General features: G+C 42.7%; 1 protein-coding gene across 8 annotated transcripts in view; it reads right to left on the bottom strand.

Moving 5' to 3' along the window:
* Positions 1–15385, bottom strand: part of TRIM9 (tripartite motif containing 9) — a 104443-nt gene that overhangs the window by 44810 nt on the left and 44248 nt on the right. For all 8 annotated transcript variants that reach the window (XM_033107766.1, XM_033107763.1, XM_033107761.1 and 5 more), the window contains exons 2-3: positions 4764–4859; positions 2370–2492 (exon numbers count right to left, since the gene is read on the bottom strand). In XM_033107766.1, coding sequence (XP_032963657.1) covers positions 2370–2492; positions 4764–4859 — 219 coding nt within the window. The remainder of the gene's footprint in view (positions 1–2369; positions 2493–4763; positions 4860–15385) is intronic.

The raw sequence follows: 15385 nt of genomic DNA, 5'->3' as shown, positions 1-15385 counted from the left end.
AAAAAATGGTAACTCTAGAAGAATTTTTCATTCAAACCTAGTGTGAATATCTGGGATGAAAATATTTATGGATTACTAACATTTCCCAGATTGTTGCAGTTAAATATGTAAGATTGATACATGTAAAACGTTTTGAGTAAAAAACAGTATCTTTAATACTGCCTCCACTTTCTTCCTCCGCATTTTAGGAATTACTACCCATGTTGCCATGAGACACCGTCCAGCAGTCCTTTAGGGAATTATAAGCAAATAATTTGATCACAGATTTTAGGAGACTGGAGCCTGGGAACTGATGGGTTAGAGAAAGCCATGTCAATAAGACTTGCCATTGTTCAGTGCTTAGTGAATTGTGCACAAGACAGGCCACTGAGGGTGACTCCCTCGAAAGCCTGGTGCCTTCCTGATTATCTTCAGGTCCAGGTCGAGGGCCCCACGAGGCAGGGGCCAGTGTGGTGCCCCTCAGGGGCTTGAGTTCATTCGAAGATGAACCTGAGAGGGTCTTCCAGTTAGACTCACTACCAGGAAACACTACTGGCCTCTCTGGAAGGAGCGTTATGATCCTCAGCCTTGGTTCACGGTCTAAATCAACAGACTGAGGCTCTCTGAACACTAGAGCCCTGGTTCAGATTCAACTTCAAGATGTGCAGTTCTTTTTATCAAGGAATCTGCTGTGCCTCTCCTTGATAAAACTGCGCTATTGCCGTCTCATGAGGAAACTCAAAGAGACATGGCCCTGAGACAGCACCAGAGGAGGTCTTGCTGGCAAACCGCACCATGGGGCACAGCCTCACCAGCCCTTTCTGGCTTGGACCCTGTGGTCACAGCTCAGCCTTCTGCCTGCCTCCGTTCCACAGGCCCTTTCAGAGAGACAGCTGGGAAAGTCACAAAGGCAGGGGAGAAAGGTTTCCATTCCAGCCATATTATTGCCCTGGCTTTGGAGAAGGAAGAAGCAGGCTCTAAATGTGTTTTGAGGAACAGCAGGTCGATGAGGGAGGACGATGCCTTAGAGAAGGCAGCTAGAGTGGGGGTTTTCTTCACCTTTGGAGAGAATTTCCCTGGGGAAACGTTGCTCTTTATCATGCTGCCCAGCTCCCTGTCCTGGACTCTGGGTCCTGATGTGTGTGTGTGGGGGGGGTAGGCACACAGGAAGCATGGACGACCCTGCTGCTCAGGGCTCAGCATTGCCAGTCTTGCTGCAGGTCTTGCCCAGGTCTCACGTCCCTGTCAGCAACTGGTTTCCATCCTTTATTCCAGGTAACAACGAACTGGGTCCTGGCCCTGCGTGAAGCTTCCCTGCCACCAAGCTTTAGTCCTAAATCTTGTAAGCTGTGATGTCTTATTTCTTCATTTTCAAACTCTTCCTTGGTTCCTCCTACTGGAATCCTATTGTTTTTTTAAGAAATGGGGCCTTCTCTTGTCCTTCAGGGAGTAAAGCTTGTTCCAAATCTGCTGGGGATATCTGGACTGTTCACCAGCCACCAGCTCCCTCACAGTTGTGTCCACTCACTGCTGCCCACTATTGAAGTTCCCTGATGTCCACTGCCCAACCTCAACAGAGAGTCTATAGTCCGACCTCACTTCCTCCTTCAACCCAATCCCGGGCCGATTCTGCACACTACCCACCCACCACCCACTGGTAGCCACGCTGAGGCTTACTGGACACGTATGTGGACGTCTGCTGACTGCCCACTGCTGAGCTCCCCTCTGCTGGGCTCTTCCCATCCAGCCAGGCTGCTTTAATGGACAAGGGATGGGATACCAGGTACCTCCAGGAGGACCAGTCTTTCTGCCGTTAGTGCCCCAGACTTGTAATCAATTGATTCCACTGTGTAAACAAAAGTCTGTACAGCTGTCCAATGGCATGGTTCACCTCAGAAGTTAAGACAAATTGTGTTTGCTTTCTGGAAAGTGCAGATTCCATCTCTCAGTTAAAAAATACATTATGCTTCTGTACGGTCACTCTGAATATCCTGTCTAAAATTTCAACTCCCGTCTCCAGTACTCCCTATCCTTTTTTCCTTGTTTGTTTCTTAGCACTTTTTACTAGTAGACTGGATATTTTTACTTAATTATCTTGCTCATTGCTTATCCCTCTTGGCAGAATGTAAGCCCTATGAGGGCAGGATTTATTTTGCGATTTATTTTACTATGCGTTTACCTAAACCAATTCCTGGCCCAGAGGAGTCACTCAACAAATACTGGTGAGGTAAATGAAGAAGAAAGTGGTGAAGGAAGAGATATGCCTACTCCTTGCCAGCCTGGCCCCTGGCCACCCAAGGCTGTGGGCATCCTGCCCCCTCTGGAGCCTGGTCACAGACCTGGCAGCCCTGCTCCTGGGCTTTCCGGTCCCCTCATGGCGCAGCACTCACCTTCAGCTTGTGCTCATGTTCCTTGTTGACGCGGGCAAGCAGCTGGGCTTTCCTTCTGTTGAGGGCGTCGATGAGGGCATCACACTGGGCCACCAGGCAGGCCTCAAACTCCACACTGTTCTCCTGCGTGAGGAAGCACACCTCTCAGCCATGAGGCGCCCGGGCGCCCTGGGGCTGCCAGAGAGAACAGAGCTCCCCAACCCATCTGAGGGGTGGAGACCCCTGCTGACGGGAATGGAGAGCAACTCTGTCCATGAGGCACATCCGGCATCTTCAAAATAACTGGATAAATTTCATTTGACAGTGGTAGTGTTTTGCTTTCACGTTAAATTGAAACAGATCAATCTTACTTAATGAACTCATTTTTATCAAAAGGACACCACCTCCAAAGTTTGCATTATAGTAAATAAAATAAAGTTGAACATGAATCCTTTTGAAAGCTGGCATATGTCCACCTGTGTGTGGTGGCAGGTGGCATTCAGAAAGGCTGGAAGCCTAAGGGAGTGGGGTATTATTGAGGCATGAGAGATCAAAGAATCACTAAATTCAGGGGAAGAAAGATGAAGGAGGATGGCAGCGGTCTCCAATATGAAACAATAATTCAATGACAACAGAAGTTTATAAGAATAATCCTGGGCAAACGTACTTCCTCCTTTCATTAAGGAAAGCAAAGTGAACACGGGTAGGCTGTAAAAGTCAGACATGAACCAACAGCTTGAGGGGGAAGGGTAGCCATGATTGAAATGAATGGTAACTTCCCTGTGGTGTTTAAATTGAATGCTGGAGTTAAACTTTTAGATTGAGCTAAATCTGTACATGCCATCGTCTTTGTTTTTAAGCAATTCTCTCGCTAAATTATAAGCATCCATTAAAGGTAATCCTTTCAATAAGTTACTTATGTAATTTTGACTCTCAAACCATAATCTGAAAAACTATTGTAATTTATATCAAGTGAAAGCTGAATACTCACGTATACACTAACAGCACTGAAAACAATAGCACCCAACTGAGTAAACTGTAAACTTCTGGGGGTTGGCAAGGAAGAAACAGCTTAGCCTATTAAATTTTAATTTATTCCCAAAGTTATAAAGAACTGTGTGTCTCTCTTAACATAATGACCTACTGAGAGGTATTTGGTAAATTTCAAATGCCAGCTCTTCTTTATATAAGGTGTGCATTAGTAATTACTTGAGCAATGACGTCTACAAACATTAAGTTTTGTTTTCATGGCAATTGCTTTTGAGTTCTCAGAGAAATCCCCTGGAAAACACCATTTAAGAGCTCTCTATGTCCCACGCAGGGCAATATTGGGAGGGAGGGGGAGCCTTGTCCTCATAGGCTCTGATTTAGACCAGAAAGAAAGCCTTGCTCTGAAGAGGAGGCGAGGTACAGAGGCGAGCCTGGGGTTGCATATTTTATGCCAGCAAAAGCAAAGAAGGGACTGACTGATAACCTCTATTGCTTTGGAAAACAGAAGGAAGTGTACAACTGTTAGGTTGTTTGGAATCAAAAGTTTTAACGTGGACATGCATGCCAAAAAAAGGGCAAAGAAATCAGTTGTGAGACGCTTTGGAAACCTGGCTTACATGAAAAAGCCAGTTCTGCCTTGACATGGGTTAAATATTCACTTAGAAAGACAATTTACAGAAGTAACCTATAGAAAGATTACTTCTGTGAGGCAAATCTCAAAACATAAGAATGGTAAACAGTAGGGAAATTCATTACTTTAGCGTCTCAGGCAGTTAATGGCTTATCCCTTTTACCTATAGTGGAGAATTCATGAGCTACTAAATGCTGGCTGATCTGATGATCATTGTGTTCAAATAAAGCAATATGAAATTGTAGTCACCAGGAGATCATGGTTGAAAAAATTTAAGTACCAAAGTAGAGGAGAAGAATAGAATATGGTGCAGGAAGGAATGAAAGAAGGAAGCTAGAAAAGGAAGGAAGGAAGGAAAGAAGGAAGGAAGGAAAAAAGGAAGGAAAAGTATGACCTGTTTGTTACCGTCAAAATAAGATATAATTATTGCAAGGTGTTTTGGGAACCTATAGAGTTTCAAAAACTAAACAATAATGACTCTGAGTTCACAAAGAAATAGATCTCTTCCTAAATACACAGTAGTGGAGAATTAGGACCTCCGTGTGGAAGACAGGAAACACTTGGAAAACCAGGTTGTTTCTGGCTCGTTGGCAAACATAACCACCTCAGGCAGGGGTATGTTCCAAGTTGGTCTGCATGTGCATTTGTATGTATTAGAAGACACAGAGCAGAAAAAAATAAATAGGAATTTCCTCACAACACATAAAAATAAAAGAGAAGAAACGGACAAACACCCCCATGGCACAGTACATCTTATCCTCCAGGGTTTGCTCTGTCTCAGGTGCTGCCCATACCTGGATCTGCTGGACCATGTTGCGCAGCTGCACCAGGAACTCCTTGGCTTCCTTGGCCCTGTCCGACAGCCCGTTCAGCGCCTGGGAGAGCTGGCTCTGCAAAGACCAAGAGGGAAACCAGGGAGCTATAATCACATGAAGTAGCAACAAGACCATACAGGGTTGTGTGGGCCCGAGACCCAAGAGTCCTCGGCCTCCTAGATTTCTCTTGTCTGACTGGGGCCACCTGGCCAACATTTGTACATGTGGATTCTGGTAACAATGGCGTCCGGACACCTTCCATAGCTCCTGAATAGTTTCTCCTCTGTAGTAGTGAAAACCTCTGGCCACTGCAGTCAAAGGCCCTCTCCAGGTGATATTTGCTTAGAATTTCCTCATCTCATCAGTAATTAATTCAGCAATAATTTATTCAATGCCTATTATTTGTCAAGAATTAAAAAAAAACACCAGGGAGTCAGATGATCAGATAATTATCAAAATTATTTAGCCTGAAGTCTAAATAATTGATCTGGGGTTGGGGCACAAAGAATGAAGAGTGTCGAGAACAGGATGAGGGAGGGAACGAAGCATCAAAGGTGTGATGCTCTGGGACCATTTCCCTGTAAAGATAGATCACAAAGGACATCACAACATTCTTTCTCATCAACACTGTCTTCCTGTTCCCAAGTAGAGCCCTGTTACCCTAACTCTTCTCCACACCAGCCTCCTAAACCAAGATGTCTTTGTCATTTCCCACACTGCCCCCTCCATATGGGGATGCAGTTCTGCGGAGAGCCACATGTCCAGAGAAGTTAGACATGCCTCCCTGTCTGTTGGGGCGGCTACGGGATACACTGCTGATTGATGGCATCTAAGTGGAAGTTGGCTGGTGGCTGGTGTGTGTGTGGGGGTGGTCTGAGAAAGCCTCTGCTAACAGGGGACCAGCGTGGCTGATGCATTCTTCTTCCCTTTTGTTCCTGACTTTATGGCAAATGTTTTGTGACTCTCATGAGAAGAAGGCCAACATGATAAGAGAGCAGGGGTGGAAAGAGAAAGAGCCTGAGTTTCAACGGCATCTTTTGAGCATCTTGAACCAATACTTGAAGTCTCCTACCACTTGGCTTCTTGGTACGTGGGGAAAACAAATTCCTGGCTAAGTCCCTGTCCTGAAGTTTTCCATTACTTTCAGCCATTATCATTGTACCTGATACAAAATTCCGTGTCCTAGCAGTTTGGCCATATCCTTCCTTCCGTCCTGTAAACTACAGGGACAAACTCCCTTTCCCACATGCCTTCTTTGAAAACTAAACCCACTCTCCTCCTTGTGAACACAATGCCTCATCCATTCTTTCATTTCAATAAAAGGACAGAATCTTAAAATTATATCTCTTGATCTTATGATTATTTTTCGCATATTTACTTAAAAAATACAAAGTTCGGCACTAAATCTCTTTGATAATATGCATGCAAATGCTTGGTGGAAGCATTGTGGGGTGGTAGAAAGAACATAGGCTTTGGAAGGGTTCAAATTCTGGTTCTGCCCCTTACTAAGTCTGACCTGGAGAAAGTTAACCTCTGCTTGAATTACTCCAATGGACAAAATGGGAATAATAACAATACTTTGCAGTTGGCTTATTGTGAGGGTTTGGTGCATTCATCAACGTGAAATCTCCTGCTAATTAAGGGTAGTGGTTAAGGAAACTACTCTGAATTCATAAACGCTGCCGGTTACTGGTTGTTCAACTTTTTACACATAGTTTTACCTCATGTATAAAATGAGAAGAATACAGTTACTCTTAGGTGTTGTGGGCATTGCAAGATACACATGTCTAAAGCCCAGAATCCTGCTGGCGCATGGTGGATGCTTAATAATTGTTCGTTGCTATTAACTCTTATTGACCTTCCTTCTTGCTCACAAATACCTGCCAACTGACTGGGGACATTTGAAGGGGAGATTCCTGGAATGGGATCTGTTGGAGAATATCCTTTATCACCTGTGCTCTGATTTATGGACTCAGACGCTGGGAGGCTAGACCCACACAGCTGAGTAAGAAAAAGCACACAGTAGATTTACCCTTGCTGAAAGGGCTACTCATTTATCACTAGGTCCCAGCTGCACTATAATTTGGGGTAAAAGTTTTCTCCTCAAGAAGTTTTACCAGGCGCTCTGGGGAAGAAGGAAGGAAAGAAGGTCTCATTTGGAAGAGCGGGCAATAAAATGAGAGACATATTCTAAAGGAGATATTTCTTTCATTGTTACTTTAGAATTCATAGCCCTTCTTTTTCTGAATGAGCAAACGCTGGCTGGGCTACCACAGTTTTCTCCACCTTTTTATGATAACCTGTGCCTTAGTAACATTTGGAGGTTGGAGTACAGAAGCCAAACTCATTCAGCTACCCAGAACTGAAGCGCCCTGATTTCTTGTATTCCAGCCTTGCAATTAATTGTCTGTACAATGTAATTCACACCTGACACCCATAAAGTATTGTTGACTGCTATATAATCCAAAAAAAAATTATACCGTAGTTGACAAAGAGTACTACTGATTCAAATCACTCCCAGTATTTTACATGGCAAAACAATAAGTGAATTGCAAAAATCTATTTATTTGCGGATTTTCTGTCTTTGTGTCTATGTTCAGTCCCAAGAATACCTTATACCTGGCAAATGACTGTTCTGGTATTTGATAAACAACTGCATTATAAGAGAAAGATCTAGAAACCTCTTTCTTAAGCTTTGACAACTTTCAGAAATTGAGCAGGAGACAATGAAAAATTCTGGAAACAATTTATCACTAGAAAATGCTCTTATTCTAAGCATTTATGTGTGTGTTGCTTCTATAGGATAGTCTTTTGATCACATTTACAAACTACGCCTGATGTAGAAGAACATTATTATTGATTGACTTTGTTTTCCGGAAGCATTTAAATTCCTGCTCTGTGCTAAGAGATGTTCTGTATTCAGGACCACAGTGCAGCCCTGTAAATTCATACTGGAACACTGAAGATGCAAATATTAAGCGTGTGTTTCCATTACGGCATCTTTGGCTATACATGTCATTAGAAGCTGTTTATAATGCTTTAGCAATGGCATTCTGATTTCTTGGATATTTGTTCTCCATTTTCCTGAAAAGGTGTCATGATCAGAAAGTGAATGAGAGTAGAAAAATGATGTAGCCAAAGAAGCAGTGACAAATTTCCAGTCAAGGGCTCAGAGCATGCTCTAAATAACCAAGATCTCCCAGAAAGATGGCAAGTTGTCTGGAGCTTGAAAGAGACAAAGAACTCTGCCTCCTCCTTCCCTCCTCTCCTGCATTCCCGCTCCCACTTCCACCAGGACTGGCTCCTCTCACCTCCCAGAGGACAGCATGTTATAAGAGATGGGGAGTTCAGTCTGGGAGCGCCCATGGAGGCTATTTCAGAACCTATTATTATTTAGGCTCAGCAAATGGGAAATGGAATTCTATGCATCCTGACCAACTCCTCACTGGCCCGTGCATCTGAGCACGTCCAGACAGAAGACAGTGTCGCCTTTCCTTTCCCTGCTGTGAACATTGTTCATGTCGTCATTCCCCCCAACCCTCCACCCCCTAATTTACTACTACTACTGGATGCAGACAAACTGGAGCAAACGAAAGGAGGCTTCCTGGCTGTCTGGGATCTGAAGTTACACGCACAACCTTTCTGCCTCCCCTGGCAGCTCTGTCACAGTGCGCGATGCTCAAGACTGCATCCCATCCCACCTCCTTCCCAAGGTCAACGCAGCACAGGAGCAAAGTGACAATCCATGCAATGTGATTCTGAAGGAAGGCCCACCCCTACCCCCACCCCCACCCCCAGGAGAATAACAATTTTTCTTGAAGAAATACAGATGTTTGAGTCTCACTACAATTACTGACGTTATATAATTAAAAAGTAAAAGCAAGAAATTCTAATAGTTACAGTATACTGGCCATTTCTTATCAGCCAGGAACTCGGATGGGTATTTTTACTGTGTCTCCTATTGAATCCCAATCCCCACCCTGCCCCTGTGCAGAGGCTCAGGGAGGATACACGTGAGACAGGTTTGATCACTCACATACAGAAGAGCCAGGACACAATTCTTTGTCTGACTCCAAAGTCATTCTCCGTTTCAGCCTCCCGAAGGAGAGAACTCCTCCCCCACCCATGCAGGAAGGAACAAAAACAACCTATGGGAAGAGCATGTAAAACCAAAGCTGAACTGACGAGGAGATGATGAGGAGCTTGATTATGAGGGAATAAGATTATGCTTCACAATTAGACAACAGGTAAACCATAGCATGGCTAGTTAACCTATGAACTGTTCATCTTCTTTTTTCTGCATAAAGTTTTTTGGTGAATTTGAAAAGGATCCCTGCCAAAGAGAGGGGCCTCGTGGGAGAGGACAAGAAGCTTTGGATTGGGGTCCAGTGCTGGCTTTATCACCTACTGACCTGAGATGTGACCTCGGTCAGAAACTGGGCTGAATGTGGAATGAGATGAAGGAAGGAGAATTCACCGTGTGGCCAGTACTTGGGGAACCTTCAAGTTGACCTGCCCAATGGCCTGATTCTCTTTCTAGCTCAAAGTTCTGTTCTTCCTGCCCTGCCTGCACCCTTCCGGCCCGATGGAGCGATCTCTCCCTGATTTCTGTGGTGATGAAAGTTCCTGGATCTGCCCTAGCCCCAGCTCACTGTAGTTAGATGGGCAGGAGCCACAGAGGCTGGCCTGCCTGGCGATGCCACCCTGCTCTAAACCCAGCAGCAGGGTTGGGCAGTGAATAGGTGTGATCTGCAAACTGAGTAGCTGAGCCTGGGAACTGAAACACACATTAGGGGGGGAGGTGTGTGTCTGTGTGTGTGTGTGTGTGTGTGTGTGTACATGTGAATGCGTATGAGGCTCTGTGTGTGCGTGTGTGTGTGAAAGTCTATGTGTGATTGTATGTGTATATATGTGCGCGAGTGTGAATGTGGGGATAGTGTAAGTGTAAGAGTATGTGAGAACATGTGAATGTGTGCATATGAGATTTCTCATCAGTGGTGTATTGGGAGGCTCCTGGCTTTGGGGAAGCCTGGTGTCAGAGGAGTTCTACAGGTAGGGATTTGGTCCACTAAACTGCTGCTTATTTCTCATTGGTTGTGACAAAGATTCTCTCTGTGGCTAGACTCTAGCTAGGCTCCTCTGAGCTGTCTTCTCAAGTGGGCCTCAACTTCGGCCAATGAAGATTTGAATAAAACATTAACATAGTGGCTACCAACTCAAGGCCACATCCTTAGGATGATACCAGCCCCCATCAAAGGGTCTGTCTGACAAACTCAAGGCTGCCGGAGGAGTTTACTGTTGTTCTAGCCATCACATAAAGAAAGCGCCCTTGTCTCCCCGTCTCGGTGGGAGAGAAGTCTAACCTCGATAAGCGATCAGCGCCAGTTAGCAAACCTGGATGAGTGTCACGTGGGCCAACCCCTCCTTCCCACTTTGTGTAATTTTTCACTTCTCTGACTCTGCTGAGTTCCTGCCCTCCCCCTCCCTACTCCTTCATTCTCCCTTTAAAACACCCTGTCACCTCTGCGCAAATTGAAGTTGAGCTCAGTTCATGCTGGACGCTTTTCCCTACTGCAATAGTATATTACTAATTCAAATCTGTCCTTATCAATGTAACTAGTATCTGGCCTGGTTTATCTTTGACAGTGGTGAACCCCGGCTGTGACCTAGGGAGAGCTGGCAATCCCTGGACAACGAGCCGCCCTTCAGCAGGCCCAGGCTAACATTAAGGATGAGTGAGGAAGCACGTCCCCAGCGGGTCCAAGTTTCCCCGCCGAAGCTGTCACATCTCTCGTACATGAAACAAATCGCAGCGTTTCTATTGTGAACCTGCCCCTGTAACTTATGAAGAGGCCAGAAAGGACGACCTTATGCACTTTTAATCTAATCAAACACAATGTCACCTATAATCCCCTTTCCCACTCCGCAGTGCTAGATCTGCATACACAAGCACACAAACATTCACACCCAAAGTTAATGCATAATTTACCCCCTTTTTTTAAAAAAACAACAATTCAAACATTCTGTTTCAGTCACTGTTTAAACCATAACATGTACCAGAAATGCCATTATATCATCAGATAGAAGCAAATGAATGAGACAGATGGGGCAATGGCACCAACGTAGCATTGGGGTTAAGAGGACAGACGTGAAGGTCAGATGAACTTAGGTTTAAATTCTAGCCTTTGACTAGTTGTGTGACCATGGACACATTACCTAACTGTAGTGGATACTGAGATGCTCTGTCCAGATCAAGCCCCTTTTAAAGGCCAATGCATCCCTCTTCCGGCTGCTGGGAATATCGCTGTTGATCGATTCCACTAGGAATTGCTCTTGCCAACAGGGAACTGCCTTGCTCAAGGCTATGCCCTCTTCTGGGTCTCCCATGAGTGACTGCTGGGGCCCCACTGCCTTGAGTTGAAGATTATACGAAATCATATATATATAAAGTTCTTCTATACAACACGTGGCATATTGTAAACATTTAATGAATAGTATTATTTTTATAATAAAAGTTATGTTAAAAGATACACATACATCATGAAAACTCTCTGTCATACCACACGTCCCAGTTTGGGGTTTGCTCAATTACAATTACTCAGTGTGGTAGACTGTAGTATTGTTTACAACCATTTGCTCCCTCCTCATTTTTGCCACGTGACTTGCAGGGTCTCCTGTAGACAGAGCGTGTGTCCCTGCCTCATTGTCACCCTTGGTCACGTGATTTGCTTTGGCCTAAAACGTCACTCTGTGATTTTCTGCCAGCTGTTTTGCTCTTCCTCTTTGACACATAAATCTGGTGGTGTGTTCCTAAGCTAGCTCTCAAAAAACAAGATAAAGTGGCTTTCTGATTTGTCATGTTTACCAATTTCCATGGTGTAAATACATAGCTGATGTTTATCCAAATAACATCCCCGAACATGGAGCTGGGAAGACATGCGCACCATCCACTCTTTTGAGAGAGGAGCTGGTACGAGCCAGGTCAGCATATCCCACACAGAGTCTGTGAGCCTCAGAAAGAAGACATGTGGCCCAGAACTTCAGACGACCTCCTATGATATTAATATAAATAAGAAATAAACCTTTGTTTCACGAGCCACTGAGATTGTGGGGGTAGCTATGCAGCAAAACTGACTAATACAGATGACAATGATAAGTTTTCCCTTCATGATTTATTAATTTAAGCAATATTCATGGAGTTTCTCTAATGAAGCAGAAGAAGACCAGAATATTCTAACAACCAAGAACAGAAATGTAGCTTCTCTACCACTCAGGGACAATGTAGCCAGTGGGGGCCGGGGTTTGAATTCCAGAGAGACTCTAATGAGCTTTTCAAACTCTTCAAATTTAAGATATTTCTCTGCCTTGGACAGGAAACTTTGAAACTGGAGATATAAAGCAACATGGAGGATTTTTTCAGCAATGAGATAGAGGAGCCAGTTTTCGCCTCATAGCACAGAAAAAAAAAATTTTGTTAAAAACCTGTTCCCTCACCCAATGTTCATAGTTTCTTCGGAGAAAATTGATTTGCCATGTCCCTATGGCTTTAGCTTAGAGTGCTGGAGGCTTTAAAAGCATTCATGCAGCAGTTGTGATTGAAGGCATGAAACTTTAATAAAGCAGCAGGCATACAGGCTGTAAGGTCAACTCGACTCGGCCCAAGGCTCTGTCAGAGAGCATACCTTTCTGCGGATACTCTAAACAACGCTATGTGTGTTGTTAGGCAGTTACTAAGTACTTACAGCTGAGGATCAAAAATATGCTTTCCTTGGGCTAAGCCTTTGTGTAAATATTGGATTTCACATCCTGGAGATGGACTACAGGATTGATCTCCTTGGTGCAAATGCTGTCTTTTCTCTGGAGAATTCTAGGGCCCCAACCAGCAGGCTTTGAATCCCTTTCCAGAAAACTGTGTTCTTTACTGACCCCTCTGGCGGCCTTCACGTCCACACTTCACGGTCCACCATGTTCTTCCAGGTGGTATAGCATTCTGTTTTGTCTGTTACTGCCAGGGAACAGTTTTAAGATAAGTAAACAGATTTGAGATCCATAAATTTTCATTTCTCTACAGTATGTAATTGCCTCAGCTAGAAACTCTCAGTTGTACAAATAAGAGCTTTTCACTAAATAATTAAAAACATGCTCTTAGAAATACATGTGATAAAGTGAAAAAACAAAACAAACAAAAAGAACCCACTGAACTATCTTTCATATAGAAATGTTTTTACTGTGCTCTTTCGGAGAGTCAGGTGTTAAGTGCTAAATCAAAAATGACTTCTTACTCATCCCCTCGGATTTCCAGTGACAAGAACTAAATAGCTAGAGGGAGTAAGACTTTCTATTTGTTTTAAGAAATAACTTCTTACCCCTTAATTCAAAAGCAGAATGTGCCCATTTCAGAAAAATCAGAAAATAAAAAGACTTAAAAGAAGAAGAAAATAAAACCCTCAGTTTCACCAGATTCACACTATTAACAACCTTGATAATGAACCTTTGAAATCTTGAATAAATTCATAGGCAGATATGTATGTCTCTATATAATGTATACCAACAAAACAGAGATCATGTCATATACCCATTGCTCTCTTAAAACCCATCTTTTCACTTAAGATGCTATAAATATTTTTCCATCTGGCTAACTATGCAAATATGAGCTCTGACAATTAAGTTCGCAAACTTGTTTTCAACGATGTTGCTAACCTTTTTTGATATCAGAGGGATTATTCATTATAAGTTTGTACCTACTGGACAAACAGTTAACCAAGTTTACTATTTAGAAGTGCTGAAAAGACTGCGTGAAAAAGTTAAGACAACCTGAACTTTTCGCCAACAGTTCATGGCTCTTGCATCACGACAATGCACCAGCTCACACGGCACTGTCTAGGAGGGAATTTTTAGCCAGTAAACAAATAACTGTATTGGAACACCCTCCCTACTCACCTGATCTGGTCCCCAAAGACTTCTTTCTTTACCCAAAGATAAAGGAAATATTGAAAGGAAGACATCTTGATGACATTCAAGACATCAAGGGTAATACGACAGCTCTCATGGTCATTCTAGAAAAAGAGTTCCACAATTGCTTTGAAGGGTGGATTAGGCACTGGCGTCAGTGCATAGCTTCCCAAAGGAGTATTTTAAAGGTGACCGTAGCAATATATAGCACTTTTTCTAGGATGAGTTCGCATACTTTATTGCCCGACCTCATACTAGTACTCCCTATATAACACTGATAAAAAGTGTTAGGCTACTTGCAATGTTTTACACATATTAACTCATCTTTTCCTATAAAATAAACCAGCAAAGGTGGATACTATTATTACTCAAATTTTTATAGGTGATAGAATTAAGCCAAGGGAAGTTAAGTGGTCAGACGTCATAAAGCTGTTAAAAGGCAGAGCAGGGATTCAAACCTAGGAAGTCTGTGGCCAGAATCTGTGCTACTGACTGCTAAACTGTAGAGTAACCTACTGTGTAGGTGCATCATAACTTATTTAACTAACCTCCTATTTCAGGACATTTATTTTGTGTCCATCTTGTTGCAAAGAGCTGAAATGGAATTCACATAGTAAATATCTGAATACAGTCTTAATTATTTTCATTTCCAGAAGTGAAATTTCTTGATCAACAAACTCTAAATTTAGAGGGTTTTTAAGATCATGTCATCAAAATGTCTCTGTGAGTGGTCATTCAATTTATAAGGTCATGAGAGTCAACACTTGCCTGTATATCTCACTCCAAATATTATGATTTGTATTTGTATTTGTAATCTGATAGGCAAAAAAAGGAATCTCATTTTTCAAATCTGCATTTTAAAATTATGAGGGTGTTTTTTTTTTTTTTTTTTAAGCTTCTTACTGATCGTTTTCCTAGTTAAGGTGTAAATTCTTGCATTATTTGTAAAGCACTTGGAAGAGGTCCTAGCTCATGGTGTCTGTTAAACAAATTAGTTTCTTCCCACTGCTGATAACTATCTGTAGACAAGGCTGGCTTCACCACCGTGTGTTTGTTTACCAAGAAAGCCTTAGGTTCCCGAAACTGGAAAATTCAGGTGGTCTGTTGGAGAGAAAGTGGAAAGTCATGGATTACTAGTTTTAGTAGATTATGATCACATGTCTGGTTCACAAAAAATCTCTCCTCTTTAGAATTTACAATATAATCATTATTTTGTGGACAGATGCATGTACATGATAGTTTCTGGTAAATATTCAATGCGTGTAAGAGAAGAATACATTCTCTTATAGGAGAGGAGATAGATAATATAAAAATAATATTCAGAATATAAACTTTTAAAATACATTTGTAAACATAAACATAATTGAACTTGTTAATTGGGTTATTCAGAAACCCTGTATTCTTGTTTATTACTTGTCTACTTGACTTATAAAATTCTAAAATAAACAGGTGATTCAATTTCTCACAAGAATTGTCCTTTGATCATGTTCTCCTTTATTTCTAGGAGGTTTTGCTTTATGTAATATGGCTTTGTTGTTTGGTATATCTTCTTTGTGCATTCATTATACCTTTAACATTAAATCACATCCTTCTGTGTTTCACTTAGTTCTTTTGGCCTTGAACTCCATTTCACTTGATACTATTATACA

This window comes from Rhinolophus ferrumequinum, chromosome 6, assembly GCF_004115265.2.
Source record: "Rhinolophus ferrumequinum isolate MPI-CBG mRhiFer1 chromosome 6, mRhiFer1_v1.p, whole genome shotgun sequence".
NCBI lineage: Eukaryota > Metazoa > Chordata > Mammalia > Chiroptera > Rhinolophidae > Rhinolophus > Rhinolophus ferrumequinum.
This window is presented reverse-complemented; position numbering and strand designations above follow the sequence as displayed.